The sequence below is a fragment of the Diadema antillarum genome, unplaced genomic scaffold (assembly GCF_040938485.1).
Source record: "Diadema antillarum isolate AM-2024a unplaced genomic scaffold, OU_Dant_1.0 seq00000723_RagTag, whole genome shotgun sequence".
NCBI classification, from domain to species: domain Eukaryota; kingdom Metazoa; phylum Echinodermata; class Echinoidea; order Diadematoida; family Diadematidae; genus Diadema; species Diadema antillarum.
In genome coordinates this window covers 294655-317700 of record NW_027271626.1, presented here as the reverse complement: position 1 = coordinate 317700, position 23046 = coordinate 294655, and the positions used below count along the sequence as shown (strand labels likewise).

The 23046-nt window shown below is 37.4% G+C and overlaps 1 protein-coding gene across 1 annotated transcript in view; it reads left to right on the top strand.

Moving 5' to 3' along the window:
• LOC139738125 (active breakpoint cluster region-related protein-like) overlaps window positions 1–23046 on the top strand; it is a 134410-nt gene that overhangs the window by 49697 nt on the left and 61667 nt on the right. The window contains exons 4-6 of the mRNA XM_071648786.1: window positions 6297–6482; window positions 16386–16536; window positions 21157–21209. Of these exons, the coding sequence (XP_071504887.1) occupies window positions 6297–6482; window positions 16386–16536; window positions 21157–21209 (390 nt within the window). The remainder of the gene's footprint in view (window positions 1–6296; window positions 6483–16385; window positions 16537–21156; window positions 21210–23046) is intronic.

Sequence of the window (23046 nt, the reverse complement as noted above, 5' to 3'; positions counted from 1 at the left end):
ATGAAAGGTCACCTCCCTGGTATGAGCCCTTTTCTTGTTCATATTAAGTTGTTCATTACAGTTGCAGAATTCTTAAAAGCCTTTCGTTGCCAAATTTATAATCAATCTTTAAATTGGGCATTCATTTTAGAAGAGCGGAGTACATTTTTACCTCTGAATTTGGGGAATTTTCTGAAGTAAATTTCCTTCTGATCTTGAGACAATTTTATGAACTCAACCATTTCCAGAAAATTTTCCCCAGATATAATTGATCCATTGATTGATTTTGCACTCCGTTTTCATACATGAGCAGGCAATTGAACAAAGTTATTGCATGATATTTGAATCCAACAGTAGAAACTTGTGAAAACAGGTAGATGATTGGCTTAAATGCACAACATTGTTTTGCGTGATAATACAAAATGAAGATGTATTATGCATTGGAATTCAGAGGTGCCAATTTAGTGATTACAGGATGATGATGATGATGATGATGATGATGATGATGATGATGATGATGATTTTTTTTAAGGGAATTCCCCCATGACTTCATGAGATCAGGGAGGTGTCTCACCTCCCTGATGAGATAAATTTGCCATTTTGTTCAACTATTTGAATTGCAACCTCATCATGCTGTGATATACCTACCAAATATTCATAATGTTTACTTTGGCATGTACAGAATAAGGCAGAAATGATGTAAAACCCATATTTTGTGCTAAATAATGTAAGTATTCTCTCTATTGGCCTCCCATCAATGTTGTTCTTGCTCCCTCAAAAATGTTGAGTATCCCTAGCTATCATCGAAGCTGCTTTGCTACTGGTATCTTTGGTTTCTAAGCACTCATTGTTGATATTTGCTATAGCACCACAATTTGAACTCCCGATGAATGGTTGTTGCCTGGTTGTTTAAGCTGTTTCTAGAGCTGGTATTTACGATCTAGAGATAGCACAAGATGTGCGGCACCTTCGATAGAAGCTGAAAAGTACACTTTGAAGGCATTCTGTTTTCAGGATGTATAGAGAATGAATGGATGTCGAAAAGAGGCTTATAATGTCTTTATGATGTGACACTATGTTTATGTTGAAATCAATTAGCGTAATGAGCATATTAAAGACTTTTACTGCAAAACAAGGTAACTTCATTCTTGTGAAGGTGAGGTATTTGTGGTTAAAGCTGCTATAGGTACAAAGTGTACAAAGTACAAAGAAAAATAGGAAAATACTTTATCACAATCTTTAGATTATTCCTTGCTGGTTATGTTACAAGTGATGTATCACTGGAAAGGTTTTATTTCACTCTATCTGATGGTGGACTTACTTTAAAATGTTTATGAATGGTGCTTAACCCATTTTGCAATGAAACTCTTTATATTATTGGTTATTCTGAGTTTCATATTATTTGTTATTCTGAGTATCATGAGGTTGAAACTTGGATGTACTTCCTGTTTATCAATATTTAGCTGTATGATGGGTCCAAAGTTTTATAATTTTGTATTGTTCATGAGGCAAATGAAGTGAAAGTCTGGGGACATATATGTCACTTGTTGAGTGGGGCGTATGTCACTTGTTGAGTGGGGCGTGTGTCACATTTAATTTTAGACCCAGTGCCATCTAAAAGGCATAGTGTATTGAGGTTTGTGAACATTGGTGTGAGATATTCTGTTCAAATTGGTAAACAGTGGCAATGGAACGAATTAGAATGGAAAGAATGTAAATTATCCCATCTCCAATCAGTAAACTGCTTTGTATTATCAGTATTTCCAAACAAAGCATGCATAAGTATCATATACATTTTCTGTACATGTACATTGCTCATGGCATATTTTATTTAAACCTGGACAGACAGCCAGGGAATAATTTCCACTAAATAATTCATTGTGTTAATCAGGTATAGTTTCTAAAGTTTATGAAATTATAACACATGATAGCATATACATGTAGCTTCAGAATCATTCATATTTCAAACAAACAAGGTTAGTTTGTAGAACAGATGATTGTATTCATATTTATACAGTCATGCTTTGTCATTCTTTTTTTTATTTGTCTCAAGAAAAAGAGGGAAGTTCATGGGGGAATTCTGATGAATTCTGAATCCAGGTATGTTATACTCAGCTGCCTCACAAACAATGGCATGTTGTATTGAGCACTGTGTAAACAAACCTAATGTCCTTTGTACTTCCGCTTATTGGTTGAAAGTCCTGAGCTGTGCATTCACCATGAGTCCGACATTAGACTTGCTATATTAATGTTGAACACTGGATATGTGAATTCATCCCTTCATTTCCTGACCTTTAACCTATCAAGTCCCAGTAAATTCTACTATGCAAATAATCATCCTTAGTCAATGAATTGGCATTTTTATCTCTGAATTTTACTACATATTTTATATTAGAGATAAATTATATTAAAATATCACCAGATCTGCACAAAATATAGAAATTTACACACAAAAATGCCAAATTGAGAGATAAACAGGACATTTCTCCTCAGATATATTGCCAATTTAAAAACCAGTGATGCACTTGTAAATATAAGACTGAAAGGAGGCTTTTGAAAATAATTCTGAAGAACAAAACAACCCCACAAATGAAAACAAAAAGGGCTCAAATCAGAATTTACTACCTGCAAACCTATATGTTTATGCTGTACTATGAGCATATTCTTTCATGATACATATTTGTACAGTATTTACAAGGCAGTATCGGTGAACAGGAAAACAAAAAATGCTATTATAAATTAAAAAGTGGTAGGAGAATTTTTACAAAAAAAAAAAAAAAAATCTAGATGCTTTTTGTCAAAAGTTTTAGATTTGACCACCGTGTTGCCAATGGGACCTGCTATAGAAAGATCTGCATAACTTTTATCCAGTAAGCCAATAAAAGCTCAGATGATATGGAGCACATGTAAATGTGGTGCTGGTCAAATAATGCAAGCACACAGCAATATTACAATGCAGACACATGTAGAGAATGGTCATTGAAGTAGCTTGTGATTTTGACATAATGCATGATTTTGACAGTATGTTGTTCAGTTCGGGAGCAAAAAAAAAATTCTTTGTTATATCTGACAAATTCCTCTTGGTGTTTTTCCTTTTTTTCAGCCTAAAGTTTATCTCACAATGAAAGAAACTTTTCTTTCCCATAGGTTGGAATCTAGCATGTAAAGGTTTTGGGACCCAACGATTTACCCCATTAAAATGGACCCTCGTATCCAACCTTCCTACAATGGAACTGCCCTGTATTACAGCAGTGGATAGTATAAATTACAAGTAAAAGATGTAGCGCCAAAGCAAAGATACGTGATTTAGATGAGATAGATTCTAGGGCTTGATGTGTTGATTGATATCGTTGTTCATTTACATTAGGAAATACACCATTTGTGCACACCCTGTCAGAAGAATGAAAGTGTATTCTGTGTCACCTGCTCACGATAAGAATGAGTTTCACCATGATGACCTGTGTACATTGCATGGTGCAAGGTGATCAGACATGACTTGAACTTTATGTCTACCGAAAATGATAAGAAAATGACATTTAGTTATGAAGATATGAGCAATCATCTGACATTATCTGAAAATCATGAAATGGTGCCTAGATGACGTCACAGATAAGTTATTGACATGAAAATGTTAATGTCGTTAGATATTGATATGAGATATGTTGACTGAAAATTTCATGTTAACTGGTCACGTCATTGTTGAGATATTTTGTTTACAAAATTTGTCAGAAAGAAATAGGAATAAACAATATATGAAGATTTCCAGCGAATAAAATAGGTGATACAATGTTAGCGTATCACCTAACAAATTTTGACACGTATGGAGAGGTATATTCATGGAGCCAGTTGTCTTGTTATGGCCTCAGAAAATGCCTCACAAACAGAGCATGACTGCCATTATCAATACCTGAGAGCGCATATTTTTATTTGCATTTCCTGCTAATACAAGGTCTCTAGAACTTTTGACTATGAATCTCTATTTTGGTAGGAAAGATTAGGGCAGACTAGGTGAATACAACATTTGTGTGAGATCATTAATCCGCACTTTGAACGTTGAGATAATGTGGAATTCTCGAAGACGTGCGGGTCATAAGACCATGTGGGAATTTGAAAGGTGAAGTCCCTACGCATTGTAATGATGGGATGGAATAATCAAAGAGCTGCAAAGTGGCTGGGTGACAGACTCTGTGATACAGTCCTTTGCATTATTTGAAGTAGTATTGGCTGTTTTCACACGTACCAAGAGTGCGTAATTTGAATCACGATTCTAATGAAGCATTTTAGCCGCGTGTATACACTTTACAAACTGGATTCATGGAGGCTGATTTGAATGGCAATTCCAATTGTGATTCAAATGTTACAGAGGTGCTTTCTAATCACGATTCTCCAGAATTATGGAATGAAACAGCCATGTGTATGGATTGACGTCTGTATTTTTTTTTTTTTTTTTGGGGGGGGGGTGGAGCTTATGGTGACCTTCTAACCACATTTGCAGGGAAACAGCACTCCTCAAATGCTCCTATTGCAATAAAAAAGTGCACACTACTCACCACTCAGGACTGATTGGAACTCAGAAAGAAGCCATGCCTTCTGTCCTCGCTTTGAAATTCAAAATTGCAGAATCTGTGAAGCCTTCCTTGGTGTATAGACAATAATTCTGATCGTGATTATAATCGTAATTGTAATTCAGCCTTGCAATTACTTTTCTCAAGAGGTGTGAAAACGATCATAGTATGATATGAACATTTCCTCCTCTCTCGCTCCTTCCCACCATTTTCCATTCACATCGATTGTTTAGTGATATATCAAAGGTCGAGAACATAATGGGCAAACTGGGTCTATGTGGGAAGTCTCTTGCCTCCAGCAAGAAGTACCTTAAAAGTTCACTGTACACCTGGAGGTAGTGATCATGATATTGTTGTAATGGCAAATCAAATCCTCGACATGGAGTGAAAATGTCAGTGTGATGAGTAGTTTCACAGGATAAAAGAACTTGACTCTACTAATATTTTATTACTCTCTGAACCCATTTACAGTTGGAAACTCTGTTTTCTTTGCTTTGTGTGTGAGCTTGTAGTATTTTAGAAGAAGGAAAAAAGCTCCACTTTCTCAGTGGATGGCTTTCTTTCTTTTTGTTTCCTCTTTTTGTCTGTTTGTTTATGTGTCTGTGTGTGTGTGTGTGGGGGGGGGGGAGGGGGAGGGGCTCTAGCATCACTTTGATCAAGCTTTCTTCAACTTCCCCTTGTGGTTGGTGTAGGGGATAGAGCATAAATCTGGAGCTTTCACCGTGCCAGTATTCCTCCCTGTTCCATATGGGCACAGTATGTTAGACCCTCTGATCAGTTAGCTTTGTCTGTATGTACCAATGGTACAGTAATTGCTCTCGTTTGGCCAGGCCAAGAAAGCTGAACAAGGGGGCTCGTAGGTCATTACTAAGGTGTTAGTTTTGGGTCAGGATTTGGTCAGCTAGTGGCCTGATGTTGACAGTCCGCTTCCCTGACTCGAACTGATGGTAATATCAGTCTGGATGACTCAGGCTCATGAAATAACTCTTAAGTGAGGGAAAATGGAGAAAAAAAGGGAAGTGTTAGTGGCTGGCATAATAGTCATTTGTTGAGTATTGAATAAGAATGAAATAAAAGGCAGTAGAGTCATAAAAGGAAAAGTGGTTGGAAAGCAATATGTGCATGTGTGTATGGGGGGGGGGGGTTGGAATGGCTCAGTAACCTTTGTTTGGTCATGTCCACATATTATTGAAGTGGAGAATTATCATACAGTCAAAGCTCAATGCAGAATAAGAGATGAAGTTACGATGTCATTTCCATACAGGAGTCATATTAGCATGTCTTCAAATTTGTACTAAATTTCCTTTTTTTTTTGAATGAATGAATGAATTGAAAAAGAGATATCTTTCACAAGGGTCGAAATACTTGGTGATGGTGACTTTTCTTATAGGGGAGTTGTAGTTTCACTCGATTGTCGATCCCAAAAATGTGCATAATGTTCTTTTCTTTTTTCTTTTCTTTTTTTAAAAGAACAGTGGAAGAGCTCTGAGGTGATGACATTGATGTGACTTTGATCACTTTCCGCTTTGTTGATATGTGTAAAACATCAAAATTCCATGATATTTCTGAATTTTTGATTAGCATCTTTGTCATGAAAATTTCCTGTTGTAATTGTGAAAGTTAACCCTGCTTCATAAAGTCAATCTGACCACATAGTGGAATTCCTCTGTATGGTAAGATCGGCATCTGACATTAATCCATTTAATGTATTATCACCGTCATCGTCCTAATCGATCTTGCCCTCATGTTCAGGTGATGGAGATCTTCAAGGCCAGCATCTCGACCTCCAAGCCCGTGTTGACGGAGGAGGAGTACGATACCATGTTCTTCCGCATCAAGGAGCTGGCCGAGGTCCACCGCCAGTTTGTCCACCACATGGAACCCAAGCTGGAACACTGGACACCAGAGCAGATGCAAGGAGACTCCTTCAAACTCCTGGTGAGTCTAGCAACTGCCAGAAAATATATTCTCCATGAAATTATTGATCAATATCGATTGATATATTCATTGATTTGCATTTTAAGCAATGATACAGGGACATTGCTTTTGGATCTTTCTAATCTTAAAGATGGCTGAACAAGATTTCGTTCATGTACGCATTTAATATTCTGTCAGAAAATTTTCCTCCTGGTGGTATTTGGTTCTTTTTTCCCCTTGTATTTTCAGTTTCTCTTGAAACTTCCAGTAAGCCATGTCTGGTAGAAATGTCCATCATCTTATTAAGCACACCAAATATTTACAGCCAGGGTATCTGTTACCAGTCTCTGTGTTGTATTGATTGGTTCTCTGTTTATATGTTTTTTTCTCTTTGTTTCATCATTGTTTTGGTTGTCAGTTCCTAAAGTATAATATTTATCACTCTTCATGTAAATTTCTGTAAGGCAGCTGTGCCAAGACTAGATACAGGGCTCACTTCTTCTTATTCAGCTAGTATCTGTAGTGATTCTGTGACCAATATGATGCAAGCTTTGTTTACTTACACATAAAAAGACAATTTTTAGAGATTGGTAGGTTCCCATCCACAAATTTTTATTTTTCCAACACCACTTGTGCAAAAGTAAAGCAGTGAAATCAGGAACGAAATTAAAATCACACACTAGTTAAAGTATCTTCAAGTCGGGAAAAGAGACAAGTGCTGGGTATTCCCACTTGTGTTCCAATCATCAAGAGCAGGGATTTTATGTTCATTGCCACTTTAAATGCAGTGCCTTTAAGCAATAAAGCCTGACCATCTGTTGTGACAGCTTTTCAACACAGCACGAGTGACTTGAAAGAGGCAGAAATTGAATTACCCGCTGCAGGTACAGCGATGAGAGAATACGTGCTCCATCGAAATCTTGTCGGATTTTATGGTGTGACGAGGGCAGCGTCATATCTTCGATGATGATGGGATGATGCCCTGATGCTAGCTCGGCTTGATTCTTTCTTTTTTTCTCGGGGTTGTGCAATTTGCGAAGTCGCTCGGCGTCAGCGGGCGGGTTCAATAACACGGAGTGACGCCGAGGAAAGAGTTCGTTCATTCATAAATGCCCTCGTAGCTCCGTAGCTCATTCTGCCTCGCATATGGGTATAAAGGGTATTGATGGTTCTTGAAGTGGTGGTCAGATTAGCATTTGTGTGTGCATGTGTTTGTGTGTCTGTGTGTATGTATGTGTGTCTGTGTTTGCTTAATTTCCATTCTGTGTGTATCCAGGCTTTGCTAGATAGGAGAGTATGTTTGCTTCTTTTTTCCCAGCTCATCATGACGTGTGTGTGTGTGTGTGTGTGTGAGTGTGTATACTGTATGATCTCAGTTGTGGGTATTTGTGTGTTCTTGATGTAGCCAGCCAGAGTGTGTTGTTAGTTCATTGATTAAAATTACATGTTGTAAGTACAAGATAAATCCTATTTGTAGGCGCAGAAGAGAACATTAGCATAATCCTACGCATAGTGCATATTTTGCGGTTTGTTTCTATTGGGGCATGCTGAGGGTTTGTGTATACACAGTGCCTCCTTTGTCATCACTGACAGTCCCTTAGAGCTAAAAAAATTGTGTCTGCACTGTAAAGGAGTAGGTCGATACCCTGCTTTTATATCATCCAGAGCTGGATAAAGCCTAGCTAGCTGGTACATAATTATGTATATTTTTAAATTGTGAAACAAAGCAAAGCAAGCTTGGTGGTGAGAGGATTGCATTGATGGAAGCATAAAACAAATGAAAGAATCAGTTGCTTCATCTATGATACAATTATCTTGCATTTAATATGAAAGAAAATGTCAAATAGGATGTGGTAAATGATTATTGTAATCAATTAAGTTAACTTGATACCATAATAGATACAATCATAATGTTTTTACAATGTGTTTTCATTACCAAGTGCACTTTGATGTAAAAAGTCTTGTTCTTGATAGCCCCACATACCTGTATCACTGTGTTGTAGTTGTTTTTATAGCATACCATGTACTGTATCTTGAACCTTAGGCCATCTTAACATTTGTCAAGAGATTAGTTTCTCCCGAGTTTTCCTTCTATTTGGTGTTGTTTTCCTATGTTTTCTGTTCATGAGGCACATGAGGTGTGCATAAAAATATGTACACAAATGTGATATTAAAAACAGCCAGTAACAGCATTGATACTTTGAAATAATCTTGAATCAAAGGAGCTTTATGGGTTTGCTAAGTTTCACTGTTAATCAGATTATCCCTTCCAAGTGGTTTCTGTGTTTTGAAATCATTGTGTGTGTGTGTGTGTGTGTGTGTGTGTGTGCACGCACAACAGAAAGTGAGTCAGCGCACTTCAATAGACCCTTAACTTCAAAGCCTTTTTCCTCAATATTAACAGTTTTAGAGTTTGGTGTTTCTGTCGGTTCAGACCATCATCCAGTTTGATCAGTTATACAGACTGAACTTAAGCTATTATATAGTTACCACCGCTTAGTCAGGATGGCCCAGGAGAAGAACCTTTGACTTAGATTAAGCAATATAGCATAGTGTAAAAGAGATCAGTCATCTATGACAAGGCATTCAATACAAAGACCTGTGCATTGTATGGCAACTCTCCTGACTGTCACTGACAAGATCAGACTCCTAATTATCAATCATTATTCATTCATCAAAATAACTTGTCCTCATAACTTTTGATGGCACAACTTTTGATAGTAATTCAGTCAACCTCATCAACTGAAGTTAGGACTAGGCTGGCTCATGAATTTATCCCATTATGTTCTCATTCAGAATGTGATTGGCAACAGAATGTTATGAAAGACCACGCACTGCCAGAGTTAAAGTACAGTATGTTCAGGTTGGTAAAGCCTGGTCATACAGTCTGACCTCTCGTATCCGGCCTCCCTTTATCCGGATCTCTCTATGATGTGGATGCGATCTCGGCGTGATTTTTTTTTTTTCGTTCTAATAATTACGGGACAAGGGGGGATTTCACACCCAAACAAAATTCCTACACAAACTCACATGACTTACATATTATTATTCCCAACATAATTTCTATGCATTCACATCAATTTCTCAGCTAAATACCTTTCATTTGGTAGATACCTGCGTGTATTAAACACTGAATTTCCCATATCTGGTCAAATTCCTTATCCAGATGAGCGCCGGTCCTGACATGTCCGGATAGGAGAGGTCGGACTGTATATTCCCTTTATAGAAAACAAACAAACACAAAAACCTCGAACAAAAAACAAATATTCGTATTGTCACAAGATAGATTGTTTTACCTCATGTTTGTGCCACTAAAATTATGCCTGATGAGTCTTATTCCTCCTCTCCAAAATTAGCCTAATCAGGTGCACAGTGTGATGGTGTTGCCATGGTTATGAAATATGCAAAAGAAAAGAAAGAGGAAAAAAGCGAGAAGCTACCTCCCATGATGTCATGGAGTGTGTTTAATATTTAACTCTAGCGGTGAAGGTAATCCGCGCACCATGAAAGGGAATTATGACTCGCTGTACTTAACATCGCACTTTCCAAACAAAGAGATTTTGATGCCCAGTCTGACACAGTGAAGGGATCTTGCCTGGGTGTGAAAATACTTAATGGAGTGAGAATCGGTACTATCATTAGGTTATTGGGGAAAAAATATCAGAACCAACCTTCCCTCCCCCATTCCTATCTGAGGCAACTGTATCATGAATCACTATGGCAGAATCTGAGTAATGCTTTGATTGTGGAACAATGTGGCTAATCTTTTTTTATTTATTTGTCTATTAAAATCTATGGATTTTTTATTCATTGAGCTGAGCTATATAACCCTACATGCTATCAAAGTCTGTGATATTGTGTTGGTGCGAAGTTTTGAAAAACAAACAAACCAGGGTTTAAAGTAAGTGGTAAATGCTTTTCAAAATCAGTTAAAATCAAGAGGCTGGAGCTTTATAGAGTTTACTGTTGCAGTGAGAAATTTTCCCAAGTGGAAAATCTCCCTACAATGAAAAGTCATCTTTTGCTTAGCAAATAATAACTGAGGTGAGCAGTTAATGGTGTCACTGGGCAGTGTTGTGATTCATGAGAACCAAATTGAGCTTTGATTGACTAAACCTCCAAATGATTAGAGCCAATCGCTTCTGCATGAAAGACATTCCACAATGGCAACAACAACAGTGCTACCTTTTTTTGCGTACGGAATATCACCCAAAATTGTGTGCATTATGTGTGAATAGTGCACTGAATATTCTAAAAACTGTGTTTTGACTTTAATGACTCTTGGGGCAGGGGGGGGGGGAGGGGGAGGGGGAGGGAAATGGTCACAATGTTTAAGGGGACCGATGATTTTAGAAAAAATAATAATTGTGACATGCATACTTTTAATGACATGTTTCAATTACCTATGAATTCCTCATAAAAATGTATATCGCAATAAATACCCTGATCCAATAGCTAACATTTGAAAACGTGAACAAAAGGCAAATAACTATTTCCTAGTTTCATTCTTGTGTTTTTCTTAACCCATTCTAAACAGCATAGTCAATGCCATTAAAGAAAATCAATGGGTAATGAGATCATTTGCAATCAAAAAGTTTATGTTGAATGATATTATGATGTTAATTATGCAGAGTCGCCATTCAATGTAGTCAGATGATTAAATCCAGGCAGGGGTTATTGTTGAAGTACTTCATGGTCCTCTGAAATGAAAACAAAACTGAACAATACACAATCAAACAATATGTACAACTCACACTGGAAGTTTTGATCCCTAGTCCTATAACAGAACTAAAAGGTACTTTCAGTATCATTTTTTTTTGCAATATTTTCCTAGTGGCAAGAAAACACAAACACAAAACAAAACAAAACAAAACAAAACAGAAAGAATAGATTGGTTTCCTGTATGTGTATTGCACTTTCAATTTACAAAAAAAAAAAAAATGTCTTTGTTTATCATGAGCATTCGCTGTCAGCCATGTAGGGTACCATTCTCTGGGTTTCAGATTGTGACAAGGACCGAGCCTTACTGGGGGATTATTTACGTTGCTGAGGGAGTGTTTTCCCTGGTTGCAAACTCTACCACTCAAGAGTGATGACGCTGAGAGGTGTGATGCTGATGCTTATGGGAATAGATTCTTCAATCAAGCCTCTTTGGAGACCTCCCTCTCCTCTTACCCCACCCCTTCTCCCTTCTCCACCTTACTCCCGTCATTCACGAAAAATGATTGAGATAAACGAGCGCTGCGAGCCGTCCTAAATTTCGCATCGTATTTCAAAAATTATTCAAAGCGCTCCCTCTTTGTCGCTGGACCATGATTTTTGTTGCGTTAGAGGAGGGTGAGGAAATATTTTCTCAGTCAGATGATGCGGATGGATTGGTAAGTGGCAAATGATGGAGGCGTGGTGGGGAGGGGGGAGGGGGAGGGACGAGAGAATGGGGAAGAAGGGAGATGGAAGAGGCAAGGCCAAGTTTTTGTTCCCAATTTTCCAGGCTGACAGAGCAATGCGAAGCATCTGATATTGCAGAGGCTCGCCCGTTCATCACGTCGCGGCAATCAGTTTGCAATAACTGCCGTGAGTCAGTCATTAGCAGCATCACAACTGTTTCCATCAAGGGGGTCCCCCTTTCCTCTTTTTTTCCCCCTCCCTATTTCCATCTCTCTCCCTGCCTCCAGAGATGGGAGGCATCCTCTCCTCCCACTGATGGGAAGATGATGGTGATGATCATCGTGATACCAGGTGGATGGTCTCCATCTCTCTTGGAGGGAGTTTCAGACTGATGTCAGAATTGTGTGTTATCCTGTTTCTAAACACTTTAAAATTCTTAGAGGGTGTTTCAGACACTAAAGAGATTCTCTGTTCCATGCAATAAGTTGCAACAGCAAATTATAGTCCTTATGAATGTGGTATCATGAACTCCTTGGCTCTCCATATGGCAACTGTAGAGATGATTACCTTGGCTTACAAGATGTACGATGATTATGGCAGAAGTGAATACAAGCATGATACAAGGTTGAGCTAGGCTTCACCTCCTCAAACATGGTCTGGAGGTCACACCACTTGGTCTACAAACCCAGACTTGCAGCTAAAATGATTGGAGATAGATACGTTTGGATCATGGCTGGCCAAACGCAATGTGAGAAGTGTATTTGATAGAAGAAATAAGTCAAGTTTTGCTTTCAGACTTATGAACTAGATAACTTGTTTTAGCCTGAATTGTGTGTTTAAACACATTCACAAAACCAGTACTTGTGCAAGTGTGAAAACCCCACACAGTCATTTTCCTCCTCTCTCTCTTCCTTCTGGGGCAGGGGCGTATGTTTCCCCAATTACGGCCTGAGTAAACATATGAGTCTGAGAGCAAATATGATCACAAAGCCTCCATCCCATCTCGTAATCCTGTAATTAGGGGAGAGGGGGAAATTTTGGCTTCCCCTAAAAATGTTTTTAATGCACTCAAGCGTATCAAGAGATAGCCATTCAGAAATCTATATGGGTATATTTCCATTACTGTTTAGAAAAAAAAAGATAATTCCCCGACTTTGTTGTGAGTATGCCTAGGGCTTGATTAATGTAGAAATTGGTTTAACAACAGACTTCATAAGAGTGATAAAAATAATTTACGTAGGTATATATATATACAGGTTACCTATCTCTATATTTTCATTATTTTTCTGGGAGGGGAGAAGGACATCCTAGTTTCTGTGATGGTTGATTAGATCCCAGATATAGTGAGTCACATTTGTAATTAGGAACACAGTGGATTCTCCATTCCGGGAAAATTGGCTAAGTGAACACTGTGTAATGGGTTGGAAGGGATGGAAAGTAGGGATGGTGTGTATAGCACAGGAGTCAATTAAGTGTAAGGAAATCATCAAGAATATTCTTACCCCAAGCTTTTTGATATTTTTTTTTTTCGGGGGGGGGGGGGATTAATTTAATATCCGTAACTCATTGCAAAGGGCGTGCTATTACGGATATCGAATTGTAGCGTGCTTGAAATTGGTGTGCAGTGATGCAATAGCTGATGTGACCGCATCCCAGTGATTTATGAGGTATCTTAGTAAAAATGTGATTTTTTTTTATACCACTTTCCTCTACATCCTTGAAAATGAAAATATGAAAAAAAGAAACAGTCCAGGTTTTTTTCCTCATAGTTGTTCTTTTTTGATGATTCTCAGTGATGTAACAAAGGATGGTAGTCGTGGTGGTCTATACACTAACTCTAATCTAGCACTCAGCATGTTAGAACTCTCTGCTGTGTTTTGTTGCCTTTTTTTTATAAGCAGTGAACAGAATATGTAGATGATATTACTTTAGAAGGTTAACATGGTATTCACAGTTGTGCTCAGTATATATATATATATGACTCCGATTAAAGGATGTGTACAGTTCTGGTCGAGGTGAGGATTTAGCTTTTAACGTTTTGCGAGAAATTCAGAAACCACTCTATGAGATGTCAAAGAGCATGCAATTCTAAGGGGTATCAAAAGTTTATTTGATGAAAATCGGCTTTGAAATGGCTGAGATATCCAAAAACAAGGTGAAACAAAGATATCCTAATAAAAGGCGTGGCCTGTCGCCTTTTATTGTCATCACTTTTTTGGATATCTCAGCCATTTGAAAACAAATTTTCATCAAATAAACGTTGAATCCTTCTTAAAATTACATGCTCTTGCATATTTTATAAGAGGTTTCTCATTATCTCACTTAGGAATGTTCAAAACATGAATCTCCACCTCAACCAGTACTGTACCTCCCCTTTAATGCTTATCTTCAAAGTACTGGTATGTTATATGCCATGAATAGAATCTAATTCTACAAACAGATCAAAGAACCCCAGCATTTGAATGTTAATGACCTCACAAACTCACACATTCAGTTCAATTCAATTCAATTCAGTTCAATTCAATTCAATTCAATTCAATTCAATTCATTTATTTTCATACTTCTCATATATGAATATTACATCAGAAGTAATAATACAAGTTCTTTTACCTTGTAAACAATGTGCAAAAAACAAACAATATACATGGTAAAAACACAGCAATTGTAATGATAACTGGTCGAAATCAAAATGGGGTTGAACAAAGAGAAGCATGACAGGACCTACATGAAAGCAAGCTTGTTTGGCTGTAAGCCCCGAGTAATCAGTGTTTGCCAGTATCGACTGTTAAAAATTAAGACAAATATGTTGTTATCATGATACAGACAGCCACATGTCATTTCTGTATTACTTGGCCCATTTTATTGATATCCAAGAGAGATTCTAACTTTTGCCATGGAAAAACAAAACAAAACACGAGGTAGTGATGAATTGCACAGGCAACATTTGGGGAGATAGCAAGTCAGTATCTATGGAGAGACTGTGACAAATTTTCTTGATCTTGATGCTTATTAGATGATTAATGCATACCAGTTCGCAGTGGGGAAGAGCCAAAATACACATTATAAAAAATCTTGCAATTAGGGTAATTGTGACTAGGTCATTGATGAGGCCTTGAAAATCTGTAATTATCAAAGCAAGCACAAAATCATTGGCCATTATGAAATGTAAACCAGCACTCCATTGCCAACAGGGCATCAAGATGTTGTTTATTTTTTCTGTAGTCTTTTACATGAATGTGAAATACTTACAAAATTACAGCATTTTCTTCATCTTCTTCTTCATCTGCTTCAATTCATGAGTAGGTTTTTCAAATAATATTTTAAAGGAAAGAAAGAATTTGTGACACTTTGCCTTCTGACTGATGTGTGTGCCATGACGTATGTTGTATCAAAGTGATGTGCATTTGCCGTCATTTCCTTGTTGCGCTGAGTGTGAACTAATGTCACTGCCATCCCCACTGTACGTGAGGCCATGAGGCTAGAGCTATATTTGTGCCCTCATTGTTTCTGCTGGTATGTTTATGAGCTCACCTCTTCTTTTACCTACCCCACCCCCACCTCTCCACCCCTCCCCCTCCCTGCAGGATATTTCGTCTATTGTTCCGTATGAACATTTCGTCTATTGTTCCGTATGAACGTTTCATCTATTGTTCTGTATGAACATTTCGTCTATTGTTCTGTATGAACGTTTCGTCTATTGTTCCGTATGAACATTTTCATGCACAAAGCAGACCCCTAGATGTAAATTTGACTTCAAACTGTGTGTCATGTTTTTGAATGATATTTCCTTTTGTTTTTGCAAAATGCCATTCAGCATTTATCTTGGAGATGAAATAGACTCTTTTCTGGCTTCTTTGAAGCTTCTGTTATATGTGAAAGTAGGTAAAAATAGGTAATACTTTCATTAGATCTGTATTTATACATGAATATTTCAATCACTAGGTTTAATCATTTTGAAGAGGCAATTGCCTCAAAGAATATCTTCTGTCTTTAAATTTTGTTTTCTTGTTTCAATACCCAATAATTTCTACTGTGATTTTATTTGTAATTGTTATAAAAATGGGTGTTCTATTGCCATTTCCAGCAAGTGCAATGAGAAATATGTTATATGGTAGCTGGTCATAAATTCTTTGGTGCATTTATGTGTATATTGCATCTTTTATGTAGTAGGAAGCATTATCTGAAAATGTTTATCATGTGTCTTTGCGCATGTGTATCTAAAACATACAGCATGCATGCACTGTGTATATTGTGGGACTAGAAACTCTCTATTCACAAGGCAGTACTGATAAGCAGCAAGAAAATGCTCTGATAGAGTCAATTTCATAGCAAATCCAACTTTTTGTAGTCTTTTTGTCCATTTGTTTCTGAGCTACATGTATGTACTGTGCAAGTGCAAACTATTCATGTCAATAAAGTCATTTTCATGTACATTTCTTTTTTTCTTTTTTGCATTTCACTTTGCATAAACATAACCTTACTTCAAACCCACCTATATATTTTTTCTTTTTAAATATCTGCTCTCCTGCTGTTCAGGCAAGCCACTTTGACATCCATGAGGAGTATGTGACGAACTATAAGCGAGCGATGAGCACCCTACAGCGCCTCCAGTCGGAAAACGAAGTGTTCCGCAACATTGCTCAGCAGGCCCTCAAGCTAGAGTCGGGAGAAATGTACACACTCGAAGGTAAGAGCAGAACTGACTGACTGACGAATACACAACAATTATTGTCGTCATCGTGGGCACTTCTCTTCTCTTTCACCTATCTACTATAATCCTTTTTCTGGTCTTTTAGAATTGGATGCACTGTTAATGTGCTCTGCGAGTCTATTACCATTATGTGCACATACGTCTTTCTTTGACCAAATCCATGACCAAATGATAATGATGAAGATGGTGATAATGGTGATAATAATGTTGAATGTGTTAAAAACAAGAGAGTTGAATGATTTGTTCGCAGTGATTATAATGTTGATGATGGTTATGATCATGATGATAAAAGTGTTAATGTTTATGGTAGAATTAGTTTTGCTGTTAATGATAATGATAGTGATGGTAGAAATTTTGACACTGGGTATGTGAAGACCTTGTTCAGTTGTGGTAAGAGTTAAGAGTATTTTATCTAAAGTAAATGTTTACATTTTGTTCAGAGTGTCATATTAAGCAAATTTGGTGTCGTTTGAGATCAAATGGATGGGTAAACATAATTGAACAAAAGGCACAGAAATTGATGAATGTATATTTGGTAAAGGAGAAACGTAAAGGACATGCACTGTTGTCTGTGTCATGTGTCAAGCACAGAAAACTCAGCCAGAAAACTGAAATATATCACAACATTTCATGGGATGGCGGTTGTTTGCATGTGGTGCACCGTAGCTTCGAGGTGTTAATACAATAAAAGTGTTTTCTGTACCACTGGACGCATGCGGCTTCTCTTTTGTGGAAGTAGAAATCTCGTTTGTGAATCAGAGCCGTAATTACATGTTAATTTTTGGCAAATGCTGAAATAATTATCAGACCCAGTTCTTGACGTTTTCTAAGATGGATCAGCGGGAGGGTGGCCCGCTGCTAACAGTCAGAGTGAGTTAATGATTAACTCACTGGGCGGGGGATTTCTCCCTCTCTCCCGTCCTCTGCTGCTGAAACTGCCAGACTTAATGGTTTTTACCAAGTACTCTGTGGTATCATGAATTGACATTTGATTCATATTTTTATTAACATTGGCTGTCATGCAGGTATTGTGGCTAATGCTTCTGAGATGACATTGATTTTTTTTTTGCGTAAAAAAGAAATGGAATATCCATATATTTATTTACCAACAGCCAATACAAACAACCTTAATCTACTGGATAAGACATAGAGTATAAAATATAGTCCATGAACTTGTGGCATTATGATGATGCAGGGTAGGGAATCAAGTCAAGAAATGCTATCATACACAGAAGTTTTATGAAATTCAAATAGTTTTGTGATAAGTGGAAATGGGTTTGTTGTTATCATGACAATTTCATTATTCTGGTTATCATTATCATTATCATCACCATCATCATTATTCTTAGAACTATTTATTAGCATCATTACCATGGTATTGGTATTATTTGACTGACATATCAAGGTTAAAAGAGCAGCAGCTCTTTTTTTCCTTCATCTTTCTATTGAAATAAGTTTATGTAATTAGTAAATTGTAAATCAAGCTTGTACTGTCAATAAATTTACCAAAGATCCTACAAAATTGTCCTTTTTTTTGAAAGCCAGACATCAGTCAAATATGATAATTAATTATAAAATATAGTAAATTTGTTAAAGAGAGTACAGATCAGCCTCCATATTTTTCAGAAAGGGTCTTCATTTTAAGGTTTGATGTCATTGTTGGTAACCTTACGCAATTACCAATGTTTGTTAGCTCATGAGGACAGAAGATGCTGTTATTGCGACTCTCTCTCTCATTTTATGGTGGGGGTAGTCGGGTTTTGGGACTACATTTTGGAGGAGTTTGAATGAGATCTGCTTCCCAGACTCTCTCTTTGGACCTGACACAGAGACTTAGGAATGATTTCTCCACGCCTGTGACCGATTTCAGATTTTGCTTCAAACAAGAGAAATGCTTCTCTCATACCACCTCAAGGATATGCCTGTTTTTCACCTCTTTCTCGTTAATACTAATGATGAAATGATACCAGTATTCCGGCTCTCAAGTCGCTATCAAGTGATCATTAGTCACCAGAGATGGCAATTGCCTTCCTCTCAGCACTTTGTTCCATGATTGATCGCAGAGTGATTTTGTTTTTAAGTACCTTTCGAGACATATGACTGTAAGATACAAAAAGAGAAGAAATGTCATTTGTTCATAAATCATTCAGAAATACCATTACAGTTTTACAGGATGTAAATCCTTGAAAAAAAAAAAATTATGGGGGGATGATATGAGACTTCTGATGGGATTAATTCCTTGAGTCGGGTCAAAATATGAGATCAGTGAGGAGTTGCACTGTGGATCATGCATTTGGGTGGTGAAAATACACACGTAGAGCAGTGTGCCCAGTGGAGCTGATGAATAATTTTTTTTTCTGTGTTTATTTTTTATATGTTTTAGGGATTTTTAAGTGGTGCAAATTTTTATGAAGTGAAACTGCGTGACAGCTGTGCTGAGGCCGATGAGTATTTCTTTTTTGTTCATTTGTGCCAGACTATTTTTGGCTAGATGTCATCCAGAATAGGTTAGTATTTTAGGGCAGTAATCCATCATTCGTGCAAAGAGATACATCACAATCTTTGCAACAAGAGGCCAGGTGCAGTAGGTAGTAATTCTTTTATGGCACAGAAATAATATCTTCCTTTGTCCTAAAAAGCACCATAGGCTATTCTTTAAAGTTCTATAGATCTATAAATATTTGCATTTATGATTTAAGTAGCTGTACAGATAGTATCAACACATTTTTCTTGATGATTAACATTTAAAAAGACATTTGATAATTGCTGATAGTTGAGTTGTATTTATCACTTTGTATGAAAACGTGCTTTTGACCAGCTGCACATATTTACAAAAATTAACATTTTTCTTCTCGCATATGAGGTACCATCCGTATTGCCGTGTTGTAGAATTAACATGCCAATCACTTTCAGAATTGTGTTTTTATATATATATGAGGACATGAGTACAGAAAATTCCCAATAGAAATAGTATCATTTAAAAGTGCAATCTTGTGATAATATACATGATTTTATTGATATTGCTACTAATTCCTTCCTGTAATTGAATTGAATGGACTTATCATAAGTTAAATCTTATGGTGAAAAAAAAATGGTAAAAATAGGAGCAATGCATCCCTCCCCAGCAGTGAGAAGAAATCAAATGCAATGGATCCAGAGTCAGAAATAAATTCTGTTTTCAAATACCTTGAATTTTCTTTCAAGATGTGGTGTTTTATATTCATGAAATCTGGGACATCTTTTAACCATTTAAGTTAGCTTTTCTTTCTGTCTGTGAGTGTTTTTTTCCCCATTCACATGTGATATAGCATCAACAAAGTAAGGATTGTGAATTATTTTGGTGAATTTAGATTGATACTTGCAAGTGGGATTGACTTTCCAATTACATATCAGCAGTGAGAATTTTTATAGACATAATTTCGAGGTGTAATCCTGACTAAATTTAGATTGACTATGAATCAGGAGGATGTCTATTAGTTACCCAGAAGAAATTTCTAATGGTTTACATTTTCCTGTGCCCCAGCTGCAGATGTGCAAAAGTTCTAATGGAAGACTTAGCCAGCCATGAAAAGCAAATAGTCTCTGTGGCTTAAAGACAGTGTTCACGATTCTGTTGGCTCAGTTGCAGTGAATTGTCGAACTTGACTGACTGGGATGTCTGGTGATAATAAAATGTGTGATAGAAAAAGAAAAAAAAAAACACAATACCAAAGTCTTTAGAATATACTGCAACTATCAAAATGTTTGTGAATGAATATCACTGTATTATAGATCTGTTGATCAGAGGAGTCATTCTAACACTACTTACTGTGGAAAAATTCAATAATGGTAAATTTGGTCGTCCACAAAATTTTGCTTTACAGTTAGCATTGAGTTCCAACCCTCTTTCGCTGCTTTATATAATTTCAAGGCTCTGGTAGCATAGGGCCATGCAGCTATGATTTTTCAAACTCTCGTTTAACAGTGGCTTTCTCATCAGCCTCTGTTTTGAAGATGGAGTTGGTGTCAGTCAAGCCTGAAACGAAGAACACCAGGGTCTTGCTGCAAATTGCTTAGTCTTGCCCCCTTCTTGCTTATGGCCCTGTCGCATCAGAGTGTTCGAAACCAACAAATGCCCAATAAATTCAAAAATTTGATGATACTTTCACATCCTTTGCTAATACTTGAATAGTTTTTATTAACATGATTGACGTTATTTGTATTCATTAGTTGTTTGTAGGAATACACAGAGATATGCTAAAGCCAATTTTTTATTTTGAGGTATCTCTGCAAATCCCTATTAATAACTAATGAAATACAAATAACGTCGAACATGTAATAAACTATTCTAGTATAAGCGTTGCATGCGAATGTATCTTCAAATTTTTGAATACGTTGGGCATTCGTTGGCTGCAGGCAGGCTTTAGTATGACAGGGCCAACAATAAAGTGCCTTTTAATACAAGTAGCAACGAGAGCAGATACTCTGGGAGTAACGATGAAAGATTCTGGGAACTTGAAAAATAGATATGTTTGCATTCTTCCACAGTTTCAAATGGGCCCTGTTTCTTTGAGGGAGAGTGGTGCTCATATTTTCTGTTTTCATTTTCCATTTCAGCCATGCTGTACAGTCCTCTACAAGGGATCACCAAGCTCACCATGGTGCTCAATGTAAGTACAACGGGATGCTCGTCTGTTCATTAAATTACCTTTTTGTCTTTGCCTGCCAGTTTGGTCAGGTTAATGTTATTCTATTTTCTTTTTACGGATCAAGGGGGGGGGGGGAGGACCCTGTTTAGAGTCCCCTTGTCATCTAGCGTGAGGTAGGCATATGTTTCCTTGGAAACCAGTAGGTGGGCCTTTCACCTCGAGAGAGGTGGCAGTTTCTTGTGCGCGCATTTGCGTGCTCTGCCACAACCTGGGCAAGTCACGGAAACTGGCCCCAGATTGATAAAACTGTGTGTGGTTTATTAAACCTGTGTATGATCCAAGTTTCAAGGTCAAAAGTTTACATTGTATGCCAAGTGATCTCCATACCATTCAGACACACTTGTAAGTTGATCCATGGGCATACTGCCTTGTATGAAGAGCTGATCATTGGATAATAGATCAAGTTACTAAGGTCACTTTACTCTTCATCATTTATACCAAGTCTCTCTTTATTTTTGTGATTTTCTTTTTGTTGGGGGAGGGGGGGGGAGGGGATGAACAGGAAGGGAAGATATTAGTTCCGTGTTGCAAGTTGTCTCAATTTCCATCAAATTCCACGAGAAATTATAGCATGTACCGTTATCAAAACACCAACATTCATTTCAAAGAAAGAAATCACACGACAAAACCCCTTCCCCACGAGGATACATGGAAAGTTAACATGGCAAACGAAACAGTAGCCACGGTCACACTGGCAAAAGATCATGGAGTTTAAGGTCACGATCCCAAAGATCTCAAAGTTTTGCCAGTGTGACTGCAAACTTCTTGCAAAACTTCTCGCGAAACTTCCCACTCAAACTAGGGATATTTGAACGCTTGCAACGGAAACTTCGCGATGTTTGTCACATGACCAGTCCACCACCTGGATATCGGGCGGTGCCTCGATGGAAAACACCTGTGTGCATTGTTATATCACAATCGTTAGCTGTCAGATGGCGCGCTCTCTCCTCTTTTTTTGTGCGCATGCACTAGTGACCAAAACTCCTCGATCCAAATATCGCGAAGTTTGGCTGCCAGTGTGAACAGACGGAAAAAGATCGAAAGACTTTGCAATCTTTTGCCAGTCTGACTGTGGCTAATGGGAATTGAGTAAGAGAAGAAAAGCTGTGGTTAGACAAAAGTGGTCATTGCATAACTGTGATGTGGAAGGGTTTTTATGAACTAAAAAAAAAAAACACCATGAAAAATAAACTTGTAAGTTGTACAATGAATGTGGCAATGTAACCATGAATATGGATGGTTGAATACAGCCACCAAACAATCTGCCTTTTTTCAAACTTCAGTGACGTTAAAGGGATAGTACAGTATTGGTGGAGATGAGAATTGGGCTTCTAACTTTTTGCAAGATACCAAGAAAACACTTATGATATAGTACAGAGCATACTATTTTAAGAGGAATTCAAAGTTTATTTGATAAAAATCGGGTCTGGAATGACTGAAACATCCAAAAACAAAGTAAAACAAAGCAATTGTAATAAAGTGTGGGTCCCACACTTTATAAGAATCGCCCTTTTTTGGATATCTGAGTCATTTCAAAACCAATTTTCATCAAATAAATGTTGAATTCCTCATAGAATTACATGCTCTTTCATGTTTCATTTAAAGAGGTTTCTCATTATCTCATCCAAAAATGCTAGAAACCTGAAATTAGGTCTCAACCAAAACTATACGATCCCTTTAATGCGAGCCAACCTGCGACAAAAAGTTCACCAATGTTTGCCAGAAAAGAGGAAAAAACAGAAACCTGTATCTCCAAATTCTGCACGTATACAGAAAAATTTGTTACAGTTTACAGACC